The sequence below is a fragment of the Malus sylvestris genome, chromosome 15 (assembly GCF_916048215.2).
Source record: "Malus sylvestris chromosome 15, drMalSylv7.2, whole genome shotgun sequence".
Taxonomy (NCBI): Eukaryota; Viridiplantae; Streptophyta; class Magnoliopsida; order Rosales; family Rosaceae; genus Malus; species Malus sylvestris.
In genome coordinates, this window is record NC_062274.1 from 188,207 (window position 1) to 201,216 (window position 13,010).

Below are 13,010 nucleotides of genomic sequence, written 5' to 3' on the forward strand. Positions count from 1 at the left end.
AAACTCCTCCTCTAAAATCCTAAACTCTAATGGGATTAACATCACACTTTGACGGACATTTTAATCACCTAACCCTCAAGTGTACTCAAAACCCAATGTACGTCCCTCTAAAATCTTAAAAAGAAATGATAATCTCCTTACCTTTTAAGTAATAGATCCACCTTATAATAAAGTTAATTTGTAGGTTATCCTAAAAAGTTGTCTTTAGTTTTCCTTAAACCTAGCGAAGTCCAACTTGATATTAATTGAATGTAAATTTACCTGTGATACTAATGTCAGTTTGTCATGCATATATAGGAATATAAGGAAAATTAATGTTGGAATATTTACAACAAGAATGACAGATGGGGCTAGTTTCAATCTCAATTCTCAACTGTAACAAGCTGAATTTTTACGCAATCTCAATCCTAAACGTTTGATCGAAACCCTTTGTAATAAAAATAAAAAGCTGGGTCGAGAGTTCGGACCGGCCTTCATTGGCCGCAGGCTAAATGATGACTCATTATCAAAAGCACCGGTGACCTAAACAACACCATCACCAACCTATATAATATATATATATATATATATATATATATATATATATTGACATAATGACCGTAAAAAGATAGATTAAAGTTAGGCTTTCCTAAATCCCAGGATATGGGGATGAGATTCAAATTTCAATACCCAAGACAGAGCCATAGGGACAGGGTTCAGGGGACCATGTCTTCCGTTTCTCCTTCTCTCTCTCTCTCTCTCTCTCTCTCTCTCTCTCTCTCTCTCTCACGGTCATCTCCCTCCCACTTCAAAAGTAAATCACAAAAGTGATTCACATACAGAATACAGCCAAACTTGATTGAGTTGGAATTGCACTAGCTCATACAAAAGCTATATCCTGCATCTTGCAACAGCTCATCCTCCTCCTCGTTTTGTGAAAGATCCAATCCCCTTATTAAAGACATGACTAACTTATAGACAGTACCAGCACTCTTTGCTAGCTAGCTTCAGTACTACTTCATACCTTCACAATGGAAATGATAAACACACATTTGTTTTAGCTTCTCACACACCTATGTTTAATCTTGTCTGTTGTTTTCATTTGATTTATTCAAGGAGTAATTAGGTTTTCATCCTTATTTTTACTACTCTATTGATTAAAACCTTATTACTTTTCAATTTTTGATCAAGGTCCTTTGTATTAATAATATCATTAATTATTTCAATAATAAAATATTTTTTATTTCTAAATATATTCATTTAATATTAAAAATGTTACAATTAGTATATTTATATTTATGGCTAAATTTTTTATCATATATTTTTATTTTTAGTTTGTACCCATTTTTAATTTGCAACCCTTTTTTAATTTGTACCAATTTTCCTTTCAATTTTAATTTGTACCCATATATTAATTTCTTTTTGTGCCCATATTTTTTAAAGTTTTATTTGTATTGTACCCATATTTTTTTATTTATTTGTACCCATTTTTATTTTTGCTAAATGTACCCATTTTGAAGAATGTACCCATGTTTTGATACAATAATTTTTTGGTTATTTTTTATGAATGTACCCATGTTTACACACACACACACAATAGTATATTTATATTTTAATATTTGTAATCCCACAAATTATGTTTTTTATTTAAAATCTCATTACTATAAACAACTATAAATTTTAATTTTTAATTTAAAAAATATAGTAACGTACATAGAAATAAATTATCAATTAATTTTAGGGACTTGGATCAAAAATTGAAAACCAACAAAGTTTCAGTCAAAGATTATTCATAACTAGGGACCGCATCCAAAGTCTCCCTTTATTCAATCCAATAGCTAGAATTGAAGAGGGTTGTGTGATAAGTTAAAAAAAATGTGCAAAAATCATATCTCCATAATTATGGCTGTTAATTTTTGGCACCATTATTTCAAAAATTACGATGCACTATTATTTCAAAAATTAAGATCTTTTTGAAAATTTTGCTTTGGAAATTTACCCCCACAGCTCCACACGCATGGTTATATGACATAACGGTTACTTGCCATGTATGATTTTTGTCATTAATTGGACATCATAATAATTTATTTGACCTTTCAATTAGCCTTTTTCTTGTTAATTTGCACCATAGATGGAAGGGAAAATTACAAAACGCACGCATATCCGTGGGGGTATGAATGAAGATAAGAAAATAAAAACGCGGTAAAGATGGAATAAACCCAAAAATACGGGGCAACACTGAAATAATCTGAAAAATGAAAAAAGAGACGTTAGCCCTATCCCGCCAGGTTTTCCCCGTTTGAGCAATTAAGGAAGGAAGATAATTAAACAGTCCACCAGAGACGCAAAGCAATAAATAGTAAATGCCAAATTACCAAATAAGCCATTCCATATCTATCTAAAATTGCGCACTCAAAACCCAAATCAGAAAAATCAGAGAATGTTGGTGGTGCCTTGTAAGTTTTTTTGGTAATTAAGTAAAGCGATTGCGTGTGTGTGTCACATCCAGTTGAGAGATACTGAGAGTTGTGATGGGTTGCGCCGCCTCAAAGGTAGAAGACCTTCCGGCGGTGGCATTGTGCCGAGACCGGTGCAAGTACCTGGAGGAAGCTCTCTGCCAGACCCAAGCCCTGGCCGATTCCCACGTCGCTTACTTGGCCTCTCTCAGGACCCTTGGCCCCGTTCTCCACCGTTTCTTCCATGACACTCCTGCAGGTACTGGACCGCCGCCGCCACCAGAATCAGACTCGCACCTCCAATTCCCTTCCGACTCTGAATCCGAATACAAAGAGGACCACGCCGATAAACAGTTGGGAGAAACGCCGACACCAGTTTCTGTGCATGATCAATGTTTCAGGAAAAGGGAGGAGGAGGTCTTCAAAAATTTAGGCGGCAGACTGACTTCCGAACTCCCTCCTCCACCACCGCCTCCGGTCAGCTCCACTTGGGATTTTCTTAATCTATTTGATGCCTACGAGAGGGAGAGTTACCTATCACCCCTTTATACTTGCACTACTTTGGTTCCTGAAGAAGCTGCTCATACTTCTGCACTTGTTGCTGCCGCTGCTGACAAAATCAATAACGAGATCAATGTTAAACACAATACTAAAAATATTGACGATGATCAGGAAAGGGAGAGTAGGTCGCCCGAGAAGGGTAAGACGACTCACATGGCGACGTCGACAGCAACTCCTCCGTCTGTCTCTGTCTCTCCCACTGTCCCAGAAGCAGCAGAGGCGATGCGAGAGCTTCATCTTCTGTTTGACAGGGCGTCTGAGTCCGGTAATCAAGTTTTATTGTCGCTGCAGTCTCATCATCTCACAATTTCTCTTGATCAGGGTAATTTATCCATTTTAATTTTCTCAATCAATTTTTAATATTATTCCAGATTGTTAGATAAAGATAAATTTAATACATAATTAATTTGACGAATTGGCGTTGGAGAAGCAGAGTATGGATTTGATGACCATGAAGGCTTGGTTATGAGTTCACAGAACCTTTCTTACACTCTGAAGACGCTCTTCCTGTGGGAAAAGAAACTTTACCATGAAGTCAAGGTATATATATGCTTCTTTTCCTTCATTAGCTTTGCTGATTAATCACTTTTTAAAGCATAATCTTGACTATTTAATCATGCTATATATATAATTAGGCTGAGGAAAGATTGCGCGTTACGCACGAGAAGAAGAGTAGAATGCTGAAACATTTGGAACATAGCAAGGGTACTACTACTAGTGCTGCTCAGTCTCCCAAACTCAACTCCCTTCGCAGTGCAGTCCGCGATCTTTTAACAAAAATGAAAATTGCAATTCAGATTGTTGACAGAATATCAATTACCATCAATAAGTTGAGGGACGAGGAGCTATGGCCGCAGATTATCGAATTCATCAACAGGTATCTCTACTCTATCGTCTATCCCATCACCATTGAAGAATGATTGATTCTACGAAATGTTAAAGTGATTAGTGGGCTGGTTGATGTGCTTGTAGGTTACTCAACATGTGGAAAGCTATGGTAGAATGTCACAAGAGTCAGTACCAAGCAATGGTGGAAGCCAAGGGTTTAGATGGCGTTGCAATATCCAATGCAAAATTGAGCAGCGCGCATAAGGCTGAAACTGCAATTCAACTCAAGTTAGAGCTTCAAAACTGGAATGTGTGCTTCTCCAAATGGATTGTCGCCCAAAAGGGGTATGTAAAAGCATTAAATGGATGGCTTCTGAGATGTCTTCTACACGAACCGAATGTGGGCAATCAAGAATTAACAGCGGACGAGGGTATTGGAGCACCGCCTGTTTTTGTGATATGTAATGAGTGGTCACAAGCTATGGATAGACTCTCAGAGAAGGAAGTTGTTGAAGCCATCAGGGGATTCTGGACTAGTATGCATACGCTTTTAATGGAAGACAACAATAATAATGTAGAAATGGTGCAGCAAAGGATGGTAGCTGAAAACAAAGATATAGCCAGGAAAGTAAAGTTTTTGGAGGAAGAGGAGGGGAAGGAGCAGAAGATATTGCATAAGCTGATACGCGGTAGAGGAGGGAAAAAGAACGTTGGTTCGAGTAGCTTGCGAGCAGGAGAAGACGAGTCACAGAGAGAGAGAGTGCAGCAACAGAGTAGTAGCGATCTAGTGTGGGATCTGAAGCAGACATTGATGGCGATGGAGAAATTCACTGCAAACTCATTGCAAGCATACAATGAGCTTCATGCACACATTGAACTAGAGCAAGTCAGCTGCAGGCAATCGGGAATATCTGGATGATGAATTAATGACAACCTTGGCTTAATTCTTCTGATACCAAATGATTAGTTTGTTGTTTTGTTGCCATGGGTGCTTAAGGTTTTGCTCGTCAAATTAGCAATAAGATTAGACACCTGGAAGTTATATAAATTGGCCTTGCCTTATCATGCAATTATATATGTTGATCACCTGTTACAAGAATTTTGGAGATGCAAATATTGCTTATTATAAGGCAAAACAAATGGGTTTATCCATTAGTAATTCCATGCTTCCTCTGACTAGTGACAACCTTTTGGGAGGGTCATCCCAACTCCGGTGCAAGTAGTCGGACAAATTTACATATACATGCACATAAGGTGTATGAAGCTCAGCTCTTAATTTGTAGTACAAACTTGCACATGCAAATAACAACATATCCGACCTACAACAATTTTCGCAACAATAAATTTGTAAACGGGTGCGTGAGAATTCAGACTTGAGATTTATTTCAAAAACGGACGGTGATGATGGTGATGTAATGCATATTTTAATACTATAGGAGCTGATTTTTGTATGCTTGTTCTTCGCTTTATGCACACACTCTTCATTTACACATATCTTTTGCCTTAATGTATATGAGTAAATTGTACAAATGGTCCCTCAACTTTAATCAAATTGGAGCAATGGTCCCTCAACTAAAAATCCATTACCTTTGGTCCCTCAACTTATCAAAACGTGCAGCTATGGTCCCTCAACTAAAAATTCATTACCATTGGTCCCTGAACTTTAATTCAAGTGGAGAAATGGTCCTTTAACTTTAACCCAATTGTAACAATAGTCCTTCCAATATAACTCGTTTTGACAAATTTTTTGACATAGTTGACGAAAAGAACCATAATTATACACTTTGATGAGTTAAGGGACCCTAATTATATAAATGGTTATTCCAACATAGCTTATTTTGACAATATTTTGACAAAATTGATGAAAAGGACTATAGCTACACATTTTGATAAGTTGAGGGACCAATGGTAATGAATTTTTAGTTGAGGGACCATTGCTCCAATTTGATTAAAGTTGAGGGACCATTTGTACAATTTACTCTAATGTATATAATTTTGTGAATTAGCCAATCCATATTTTGATACAAAATGTGTTAGGATTCGTTTGGATGTGCTTTTAAAATGACTGAAAGCGCTTTTAGAGAAAATATTTTTTGGTTCCAAAAGCACTTAAAGTGCTTTCTTCAAGAAGCATTAGTTTTGTGCTTTTTTCAGGAAGCACTTTTAAGTGCTTTTCCAGAATATACTTGCATTTTACTAAGAATTAGTTCTGAAAACATTTTCAATAGAAGTGTTTTCAGTTATTTTAAAAGCACATTCAAACGATCTCTTAGACGTTCCCATTTCCCCAATAGGTGAGTCGCAAAACAAAACTTTGTGGTGATGATTAGATTTCTTATTTAAATCATTAAAATAATCTAAATAGATAATCTCTTTTTTAACATTTTTTTATATTTAACATAAAATAATTATGGATGAAACACTGCTTTTAGCCTAAATATAGCGAACTGTTAAATGGAGGCAGATTTTCTGTCTTTCCACTTTTTTTGCCCTTCCGTATCTTTTTGTTTGTGTGATCACATTTAAATCACGTCAATATTTTATATATATATTTTTTATCTTATTATTTCTATAAAAAAATAATATAAAATATTAATATGGTTTAACCGTGATCACACAAAATAGAAGGGCACCGGAAGTAAAAGGGTAAAGAATCTACCTCCCTATTAAATATCGTGTGTGTATAAAAGAAAATTAGAAAAAGGAAAAAAGGCAGGGATTGGTCTGCTGGATGCAAAGCGATAATTACCAAAGGTACCGTTTGGTACGCAGACGGAACGGGAAAGAACAAGACGGGATGGGACGGAACGGATGATGTAAATATTGAAAAAGATAAGGAGAAATTTTGTCATAAAATGTTATAAATTTGTGTTCCACGGATGTGGAACGGGTCGTTCCAAGGAAGGAGGTAGAACGAAAAATCAGCCAAATTTCGTCCCATTGGACAATCCGTTCCACATTTTTTAGGCGTACCAAACGTGAGGACGGAACGGCTCGTCCCGTTCCATCCCGTCTCATCCCACGTACCAAATGGTACCAAAATGCCTTTGATGACATGGAAAGGACAATTCAACTGTAGGTGGAAACAGGGAGAGAGAGGTTTTGCCAGTGCAGACAGAGAGGGAGAGAAGGCAGGCAGGCAAGCAAATTAGCAATGCCATTGCCATTGCCAAGGAAAAGAAAGCGGCACTGAGTCAACTCGGCCGAGTTGTGGGGTGCTGCGAGTCGTCTTTTATACATGCACGTCAACACCACTCCAGCACCACCGCTTGGACACCTTCAGCTCCACCGCCACCACCAACCGCACTCCTCAACCGTCCAACGGTCGAGCCGATGCAGCCGGAGTCGGAGCAGTGCCTGGATTCTCGGAATTCTCGCTGGCCGACTTGAAAAGCGCCACAAATAACTTCAGCTCCGACTTCATCGTCTCCGAGAGCGGTGAGAAAGCCCCCAATGTCGTCTACAAGGGCCGCCTCCAGAACCAAGATAACCGTCGTTGGATTGCCGTCAAGAAATTTTCTAAATTGGCCTGGTCTGACCCCAAGCAATTCGCCGTATATAATCACACACACTCTCTCTCATTCTTCTCCGTTCATTATTTATTATTATCCCTCCATCTGGGAATTGTGATTACGGTTTTCCATTTCCATTTGAATTGAGAAATTTGAACTTTGGGGAATAGGATGAAGCTAGGGGCGTTGGGAAGCTGAGGCACAAAAGGCTTGCCAATTTGACAGGGTATTGCTGCGACGGCGACGAGAGGCTGCTGGTGGCGGAGTACATGCCTAATGATACCCTTGCCAAACATCTCTTCCACTGTATGTGCCTCCTATATTCTTCAAGGACTTTGTTTCTTATACAATTCTTGCATTTGTTCTGCTTGAGCCTCTAGTGTTGTAATCTCAAACCACTTCCACAAAGCTGATTCATCATCTACACGTGTGCTATCTTCATTTCAAAATGTGACTGCTTTTTTGCTTTTCCCATTCTCATATTCTGGACAAGTGACCTCGCAAATTTATTGCCTATAACTTTTCAAAGTGCTCGAGATATAAATTCATCTCAAACTTTCTTGACAGGGGAGAATCAGACCATTGAGTGGGCTCTGCGACTAAGAGTTGCTCTGAACATTGCCTAAGCGTTGGATTACTGCAGTAGTGAAGGCCGCCTGTTGTACCATGACTTAAATGCATATAGGGTTCTCTTTGATGAGGTGTTGTCTCAAATTTCCTTTCCCAAAGTTTGAATATTTAGTTTTTCAGTTTTTACAAGCAGTGAGATAATATTAATCACAGATCACTGGCCCCTTTTTGATAAGTACACATATTTCCTCCTGTGTTAAGACTTTTTATCTGAAAACTGCATGGATTTATATGACATCAAAGTGGTCATTTTGTGGATGGTGTTGGCAGAATGGCGATCCTTGGCTTTCGTGTTTTGGATTTGATGAAAAACAGCAAGGATGGAAAAAGTTACAGCACCAATCTTGCGTACACACCTCCTGAATATCTAAGAAATAGTAATTGTTTATTTTTTATTTTTTATACACCTTAGGGACGATGAACTGAACTCTAACTGAGGCAGTGAGTAAGATTATATGAAGCAGGAGTCGTATTGTATAATCTGCTGGGCTTAATGAAGCCCTTGACAAGTTCCTTCCGTACATTGTGTGGATGCTGCAGGAAGGGTGACTCCAGAAACTGTTACATTCAGCTTTGGGACTGTCCTTTTGGGTCTGCTCAGTGGAAAACACATCCCTCCCAGTCATGTAAGTATTTACCGTGCCATGCACTTGTTCTCCAGTCGGTCGGTTTGGAATGGACCCATAATCTAATAGTTAAAATGCAGTGCTTCTTCTATTTGAGTTATGCAGAAGTCCAGATTCTGTATGATCATAGAGGAGTTGTTTGTTAAAATGCCTCTTGCTCATGTGTTTAGTACTTGGCATTAGGGAACCCCTTGTTTTTAGCGTGTGGTGGTAAAATATAGTAGCATATACTCAAAATAAGTTTTGCACACATGAGTTGACTTTCCTTGTAGCAGTTATTTATTTACTAATATATATTTTTTTTTAACTGATATTGAATTTGTGATGGTCGAAGTAATAGGTGGAGATTGTTCACAAGACACTGATGTTGAAGAGCAGCTTGTAGCTTGGATCATAGTTTTATTCCTCTATTCCACTGATTTTGTCTGGATAATCTCGTAGTTTCTAGTACATAATTATGTAGGCTGGTTTTTATAAACAGAATCTCCTTAGAATTGATGTTTGTGTTGATGCAGGCTATTGATATGATTCGTGGAAAAACATTCTTCTCTTAATGGATTCACATCTGGAGGGAAAATTTTCAACTGAAGAAGCAAATGTGGTCTTTGATCTTGCCTCACGATGTTTGCAATATGAACCCAGGGAGCGACCAAATATCAAGGACCTTGTTGTAACAGTTGCTCTGTTGCAAAATAAACCTGATGCAAGTCTTCTTGCCTTTTCCCCACATGAATGCAATGATTTGTTATCTCCTTTACATGCAGGCAGTTGCTCTTGCCAAGCTAGATATGCACAAGGATGCAGCCGACATGCTGAATGAGGCTGCTGGCCTCGAAGAAAAAAGACGTCGCAGAGGGAGATGATAGGAGAGAAGAGGATCCTGAAATGCTCTGTAATTATTTTTTGTTGCATTGAAGTTGCTCCAGCTGTTGTAACTTGTAACAGAAGTGTAGGGTTATCAAGTATAATGGGGTAGGAGAAAGTTGTATCAGTCCAGACGTGTGCAATATATAGGTAGAGGGAGATGCTTGTATCTTGTGTATCAACTACCGCGCCATTCTTTTCCTCTAATTTTTCATTGAATAACTAATTGGTTCGTAACGTGTACTTGTGTATATGAAACTTGTGATGCATCATTTTTATGATGTCACCGAGGGATGGTTAATACATGAATTTGCTCGAGTCTAGCGTCTATCCAACTATCCAACGTATAGCTCGGCCTTTCCATCAATGAAGAGGCTCATGAATTCTTCACCATCAACAGTTTCCTTCTCTATGAGGAGCTGGGCAAGCTTGTGGAGGATATCAATGTGAGTTGTGATAATCTGTGTGGCCCTCGAATAAGCTGTCTCTACCAATTCCCTAACCTCTCCATCCACAATATCAGCGGTTGCCATGGAGTAGTCCTTTTGGGACGACATCTGCAAATTCAAACATACATTTTCCATCACTTCTCTTGCATCCCATAGGCATATGATGAAACAGTGAATAAACTACGGTAAGTAATTGATTATAGTACCTGTTGCCCTAAGAAGGGATTGCCACCAGAGGCACCCACCGCAATTTGTCCAATCTTTTTGCTGAACCCAAATCTCTCAACCATCTGCCTTGCCACCCTTGAAACTTGCATGAAGTCGCTTGATGCCCCTGTTGTCACATTCTCCTGACCAAAGATAACTTCTTCCGCAACCCTGCAACAAAATGGAGACCGGGTTCAGAACATAAGTTCCCACACAATCTTCAACACAGCTCAAATGCAAAAGGGAAGAATGAATAGACTGTTTGAAAGCAGTTTAAAACGAAGAGTTTGAATAACTGACCTTCCACCGAGGGCAACAGCCATTTGATTCTCCAGGTAGCTTCTACTGTACAGTCCAGACTCAAGTCTCTCTTCACTTGGAGCGAAGAAGGTGAGACCGCCAGCTTGGCCACGAGGGATGATGGATATCTTAGCAACAGGATCATATTCCGGCATCAATGCACCAACAAGAGCATGCCCCGCCTCTGTACAAGTCACGTAATAGATGAATAAACCATGGTTAACATCGGATGATAGCAAAATCACAAGTTAACATCGGATATGAGGGGAGAACTGGTCTTGTTCTATGTATATACCATGGTAGGCGACTAATTTCTTCTTCTCTTCAGAGACAACAGCATTTTTCTTCTCTGGTCCAGCAATGATCCGCTCCAGAGCATCGGCGATCTCATCTTTACTTATTTCTTTGAGGTCACGTCTGGCTGCGAGAATGGCAGCCTCGTTCATCAGGTTCTGCAGATCGGCGCCCGTGAAACCAGGTGTTCTCCTCGCAATTTTGTCAAAGTCCACATCCTTAGCAAGCGCCTTCCCTCTAGAGTGCACCTGCCAATAAAAAATGCTTCAGCTGAGACTTGAGAGAATGTGGAATGTACAATTCTAGCAAAACATCTTCAAACCACACTTAAACTCGAACAAACGTGCAAACTAAAACGGTTTACAAGCATGCATAAAATGCAATTTACAGAAAATAATTGCTCAAGCTACTAGCCTAGTACTCATACCAGGCATTAGTTACTCACCTGCAGTATTTTAACTCTGCCAGCAACATCAGGCCTGTCGACGGTCACCTGTCGGTCAAACCTTCCGGGCCTCAACAACGCCGAGTCAAGAACATCCGGCCTGTTGGTTGCCGCCAAAACTATCACACCGGAATTACCAGAAAACCCATCCATCTCCGTCAGCAGCTGATTAATAGTCTGTTCCCTCTCATCATTCCCGCCGCCCATCCCCGCGCCTCTCTGCCTCCCCACCGCATCTATCTCATCAATGAACACAATGCACGGCGCTTTCGACTTGGCCTTCTCGAACAAGTCCCGCACTCTCGACGCCCCCACTCCCACAAACAACTCCACGAACTCGGAAGCCGCGCACGAGAAAAACGGCGTCCCAGCCTCTCCGGCCACGGCGCGAGCCAGAAGGGTCTTGCCGGTACCAGGTGGACCCACCAAAAGACATCCTTTTGGGATTTTGGCACCGAGGGCGGTGTACTTGTCTGGGTTCTTCAAGAAATCCACCACCTCCTGCAGCTCCAATTTTGCTTGGTCAGCTCCAGCTACATCGGAGAAAGTCACCCCCGTCTCTGGAACTTCTTGGAATTTGGACTTGGACCTTCCGAAATCCATGGGGCCGCCCAGCCCGCCCGGCCCTCCTGGGCCTCCTCCAGCTCGCCGAAAAAGAAGGAACAATCCGGCAAAGGCCAAGATTGGGAACAACAAATTGCCGATGAAATTGAATAGGCCACCTCCCGAATCGCCTTCGGAGACGGAAATATCGACGCCGTTCATGGCCAAAATGTCGATGAGGTCAGGGTCGTTGGGGACAACGACGGAGGCGCGGCGCCCATCGACGGCAGTGAGCTGAAGGGCAGAACCGTCTTTGACGAACCTGACTCTCTCGACCTTGCCCTTCTTGACGGCGTTGAGGAACTCGCTGTAGCGCCATTGGCTGCCTTCGGGGAGGTCAGTGGCGACCTGGGATTGGGGCTTAGGGGCGTTGAGGAGGAGGTTTTGGGAGAACGGAGAGGCGGCGTTGGGTTTGGAAGGCTGGGCTTGGAGCACAGGTGGCGGAGTGGGAGTGGGCGTGTTGTCTATGGCTAGGCCGGGTTGTGGGGTGAGAGAAGAGAAGAGCAAGGCGGCTAAAGTGGCTTGGGAAGTTGCGGATTTGAATGGCTGTGAATCGGGTTTAGAGTTGAAGATGTTTTTGGTGGCGAAAAGCTTTCGCTGGGAGAAGAAGGGCAGGGGAATTGGGAGGGATGATTTGGATTTAGAGGTGGTTTTAGGGGTGGGAGGAGAGTGGAGGATTGTGGTGGTTCCGAAGAAGTTGGAAGAGAGCAAGGGGTTGGTGGCGGAAGCCATGGCTTGGGCTGGGTTGGGTTGGCTGGGGTTCGTTTTTGTGTCTCTCCCTCTTTCTCCTCCTCTCCCTCTTGTTTTCCGTTATCTGTTGGATAAAAATTCAGCTATTTCTTTCGAAATTAAGAAGTTTTATTTTTGTTTATTTTTCTGCAGATACTAGATTAGCGGGGAAATGAAAAGTTGATTCAATTTTATGGGGAAAATAAATAAATAAATAAAGAGTCGAAAATACGAATCGTGGCGGGCTGAGAACTATGAATTGTTTATATTTTGTTTGGATGTTTTTTCTCTAGAAATTTTTACTGGAAGACCCGTTTTAATTTTTACTGGAAGACCCGTTTTTCACTTGGATTTTTTATTGAACAAGTTTTTCGATTCTGCTAACTCTGCTTCAAAGTTTCAAAGAAACGACACCATAAAATGATAAAGCATTGGAATCGGAATGTTGTTGCTTGGGTTGCGCCCACGTGTTCGACATGCCATCCATCCATGCATCCATTCATTCATTATTTGTCGTTTTTTTGTTA

The 13,010-nt window shown here is 40.6% G+C and overlaps 2 protein-coding genes and 1 pseudogene across 2 annotated transcripts; 2 read left to right on the plus strand and 1 right to left on the minus strand.

Moving 5' to 3' along the window:
• Positions 1–2,279: 2,279 nt before the first annotated feature.
• LOC126605304 (nitrate regulatory gene2 protein-like) lies at positions 2,280–4,983 on the plus strand. The gene is made up of 4 exons (XM_050272676.1): positions 2,280–3,318; positions 3,430–3,536; positions 3,632–3,873; positions 3,969–4,983. The coding sequence occupies exons 1-4, from the start codon at positions 2,511–2,513 to the stop codon at positions 4,741–4,743; spliced, it is 1,932 nt and encodes a 643-aa protein (XP_050128633.1). The 5' UTR covers positions 2,280–2,510; the 3' UTR covers positions 4,744–4,983.
• Positions 4,984–6,703: 1,720 nt separating this feature from the next.
• LOC126605657 (serine/threonine-protein kinase BSK1-like) lies at positions 6,704–9,412 on the plus strand (annotated as a pseudogene).
• Positions 9,413–9,649: 237 nt separating this feature from the next.
• LOC126605303 (ATP-dependent zinc metalloprotease FTSH, chloroplastic-like) lies at positions 9,650–12,486 on the minus strand. The gene is made up of 5 exons (XM_050272674.1): positions 11,152–12,486; positions 10,708–10,954; positions 10,413–10,596; positions 10,112–10,283; positions 9,650–10,013 (listed from the first exon to the last, which is right to left on the minus strand). Exons 1-5 carry the CDS (start codon positions 12,484–12,486, stop codon positions 9,792–9,794), a joined length of 2,160 nt encoding a protein of 719 aa, XP_050128631.1. The 3' UTR covers positions 9,650–9,791.
• Positions 12,487–13,010: the final 524 nt, after the last annotated feature.

Excerpts from the sequence above, each read along its gene's own strand:
- LOC126605304 (XM_050272676.1), top strand. The coding sequence starts at position 2,511 with ATGGGTTGCGCCGCCTCAAAGGTAGAAGACCTTCCGGCGGTGGCATTG. Across the intron at positions 3,319-3,429 it reads CACAATTTCTCTTGATCAGG|AGTATGGATTTGATGACCAT; the intron begins GTAATTTATCCA and ends TTGGAGAAGCAG. Across the intron at positions 3,537-3,631 it reads AACTTTACCATGAAGTCAAG|GCTGAGGAAAGATTGCGCGT; the intron begins GTATATATATGC and ends ATATATAATTAG.
- LOC126605303 (XM_050272674.1), bottom strand. The coding sequence starts at position 12,486 with ATGGCTTCCGCCACCAACCCCTTGCTCTCTTCCAACTTCTTCGGAACC. Across the intron at positions 10,284-10,412 it reads GCTGTTGCCCTCGGTGGAAG|GGTTGCGGAAGAAGTTATCT; the intron begins GTCAGTTATTCA and ends ATTTTGTTGCAG. Across the intron at positions 10,014-10,111 it reads ATCCCTTCTTAGGGCAACAG|ATGTCGTCCCAAAAGGACTA; the intron begins GTACTATAATCA and ends TTGAATTTGCAG.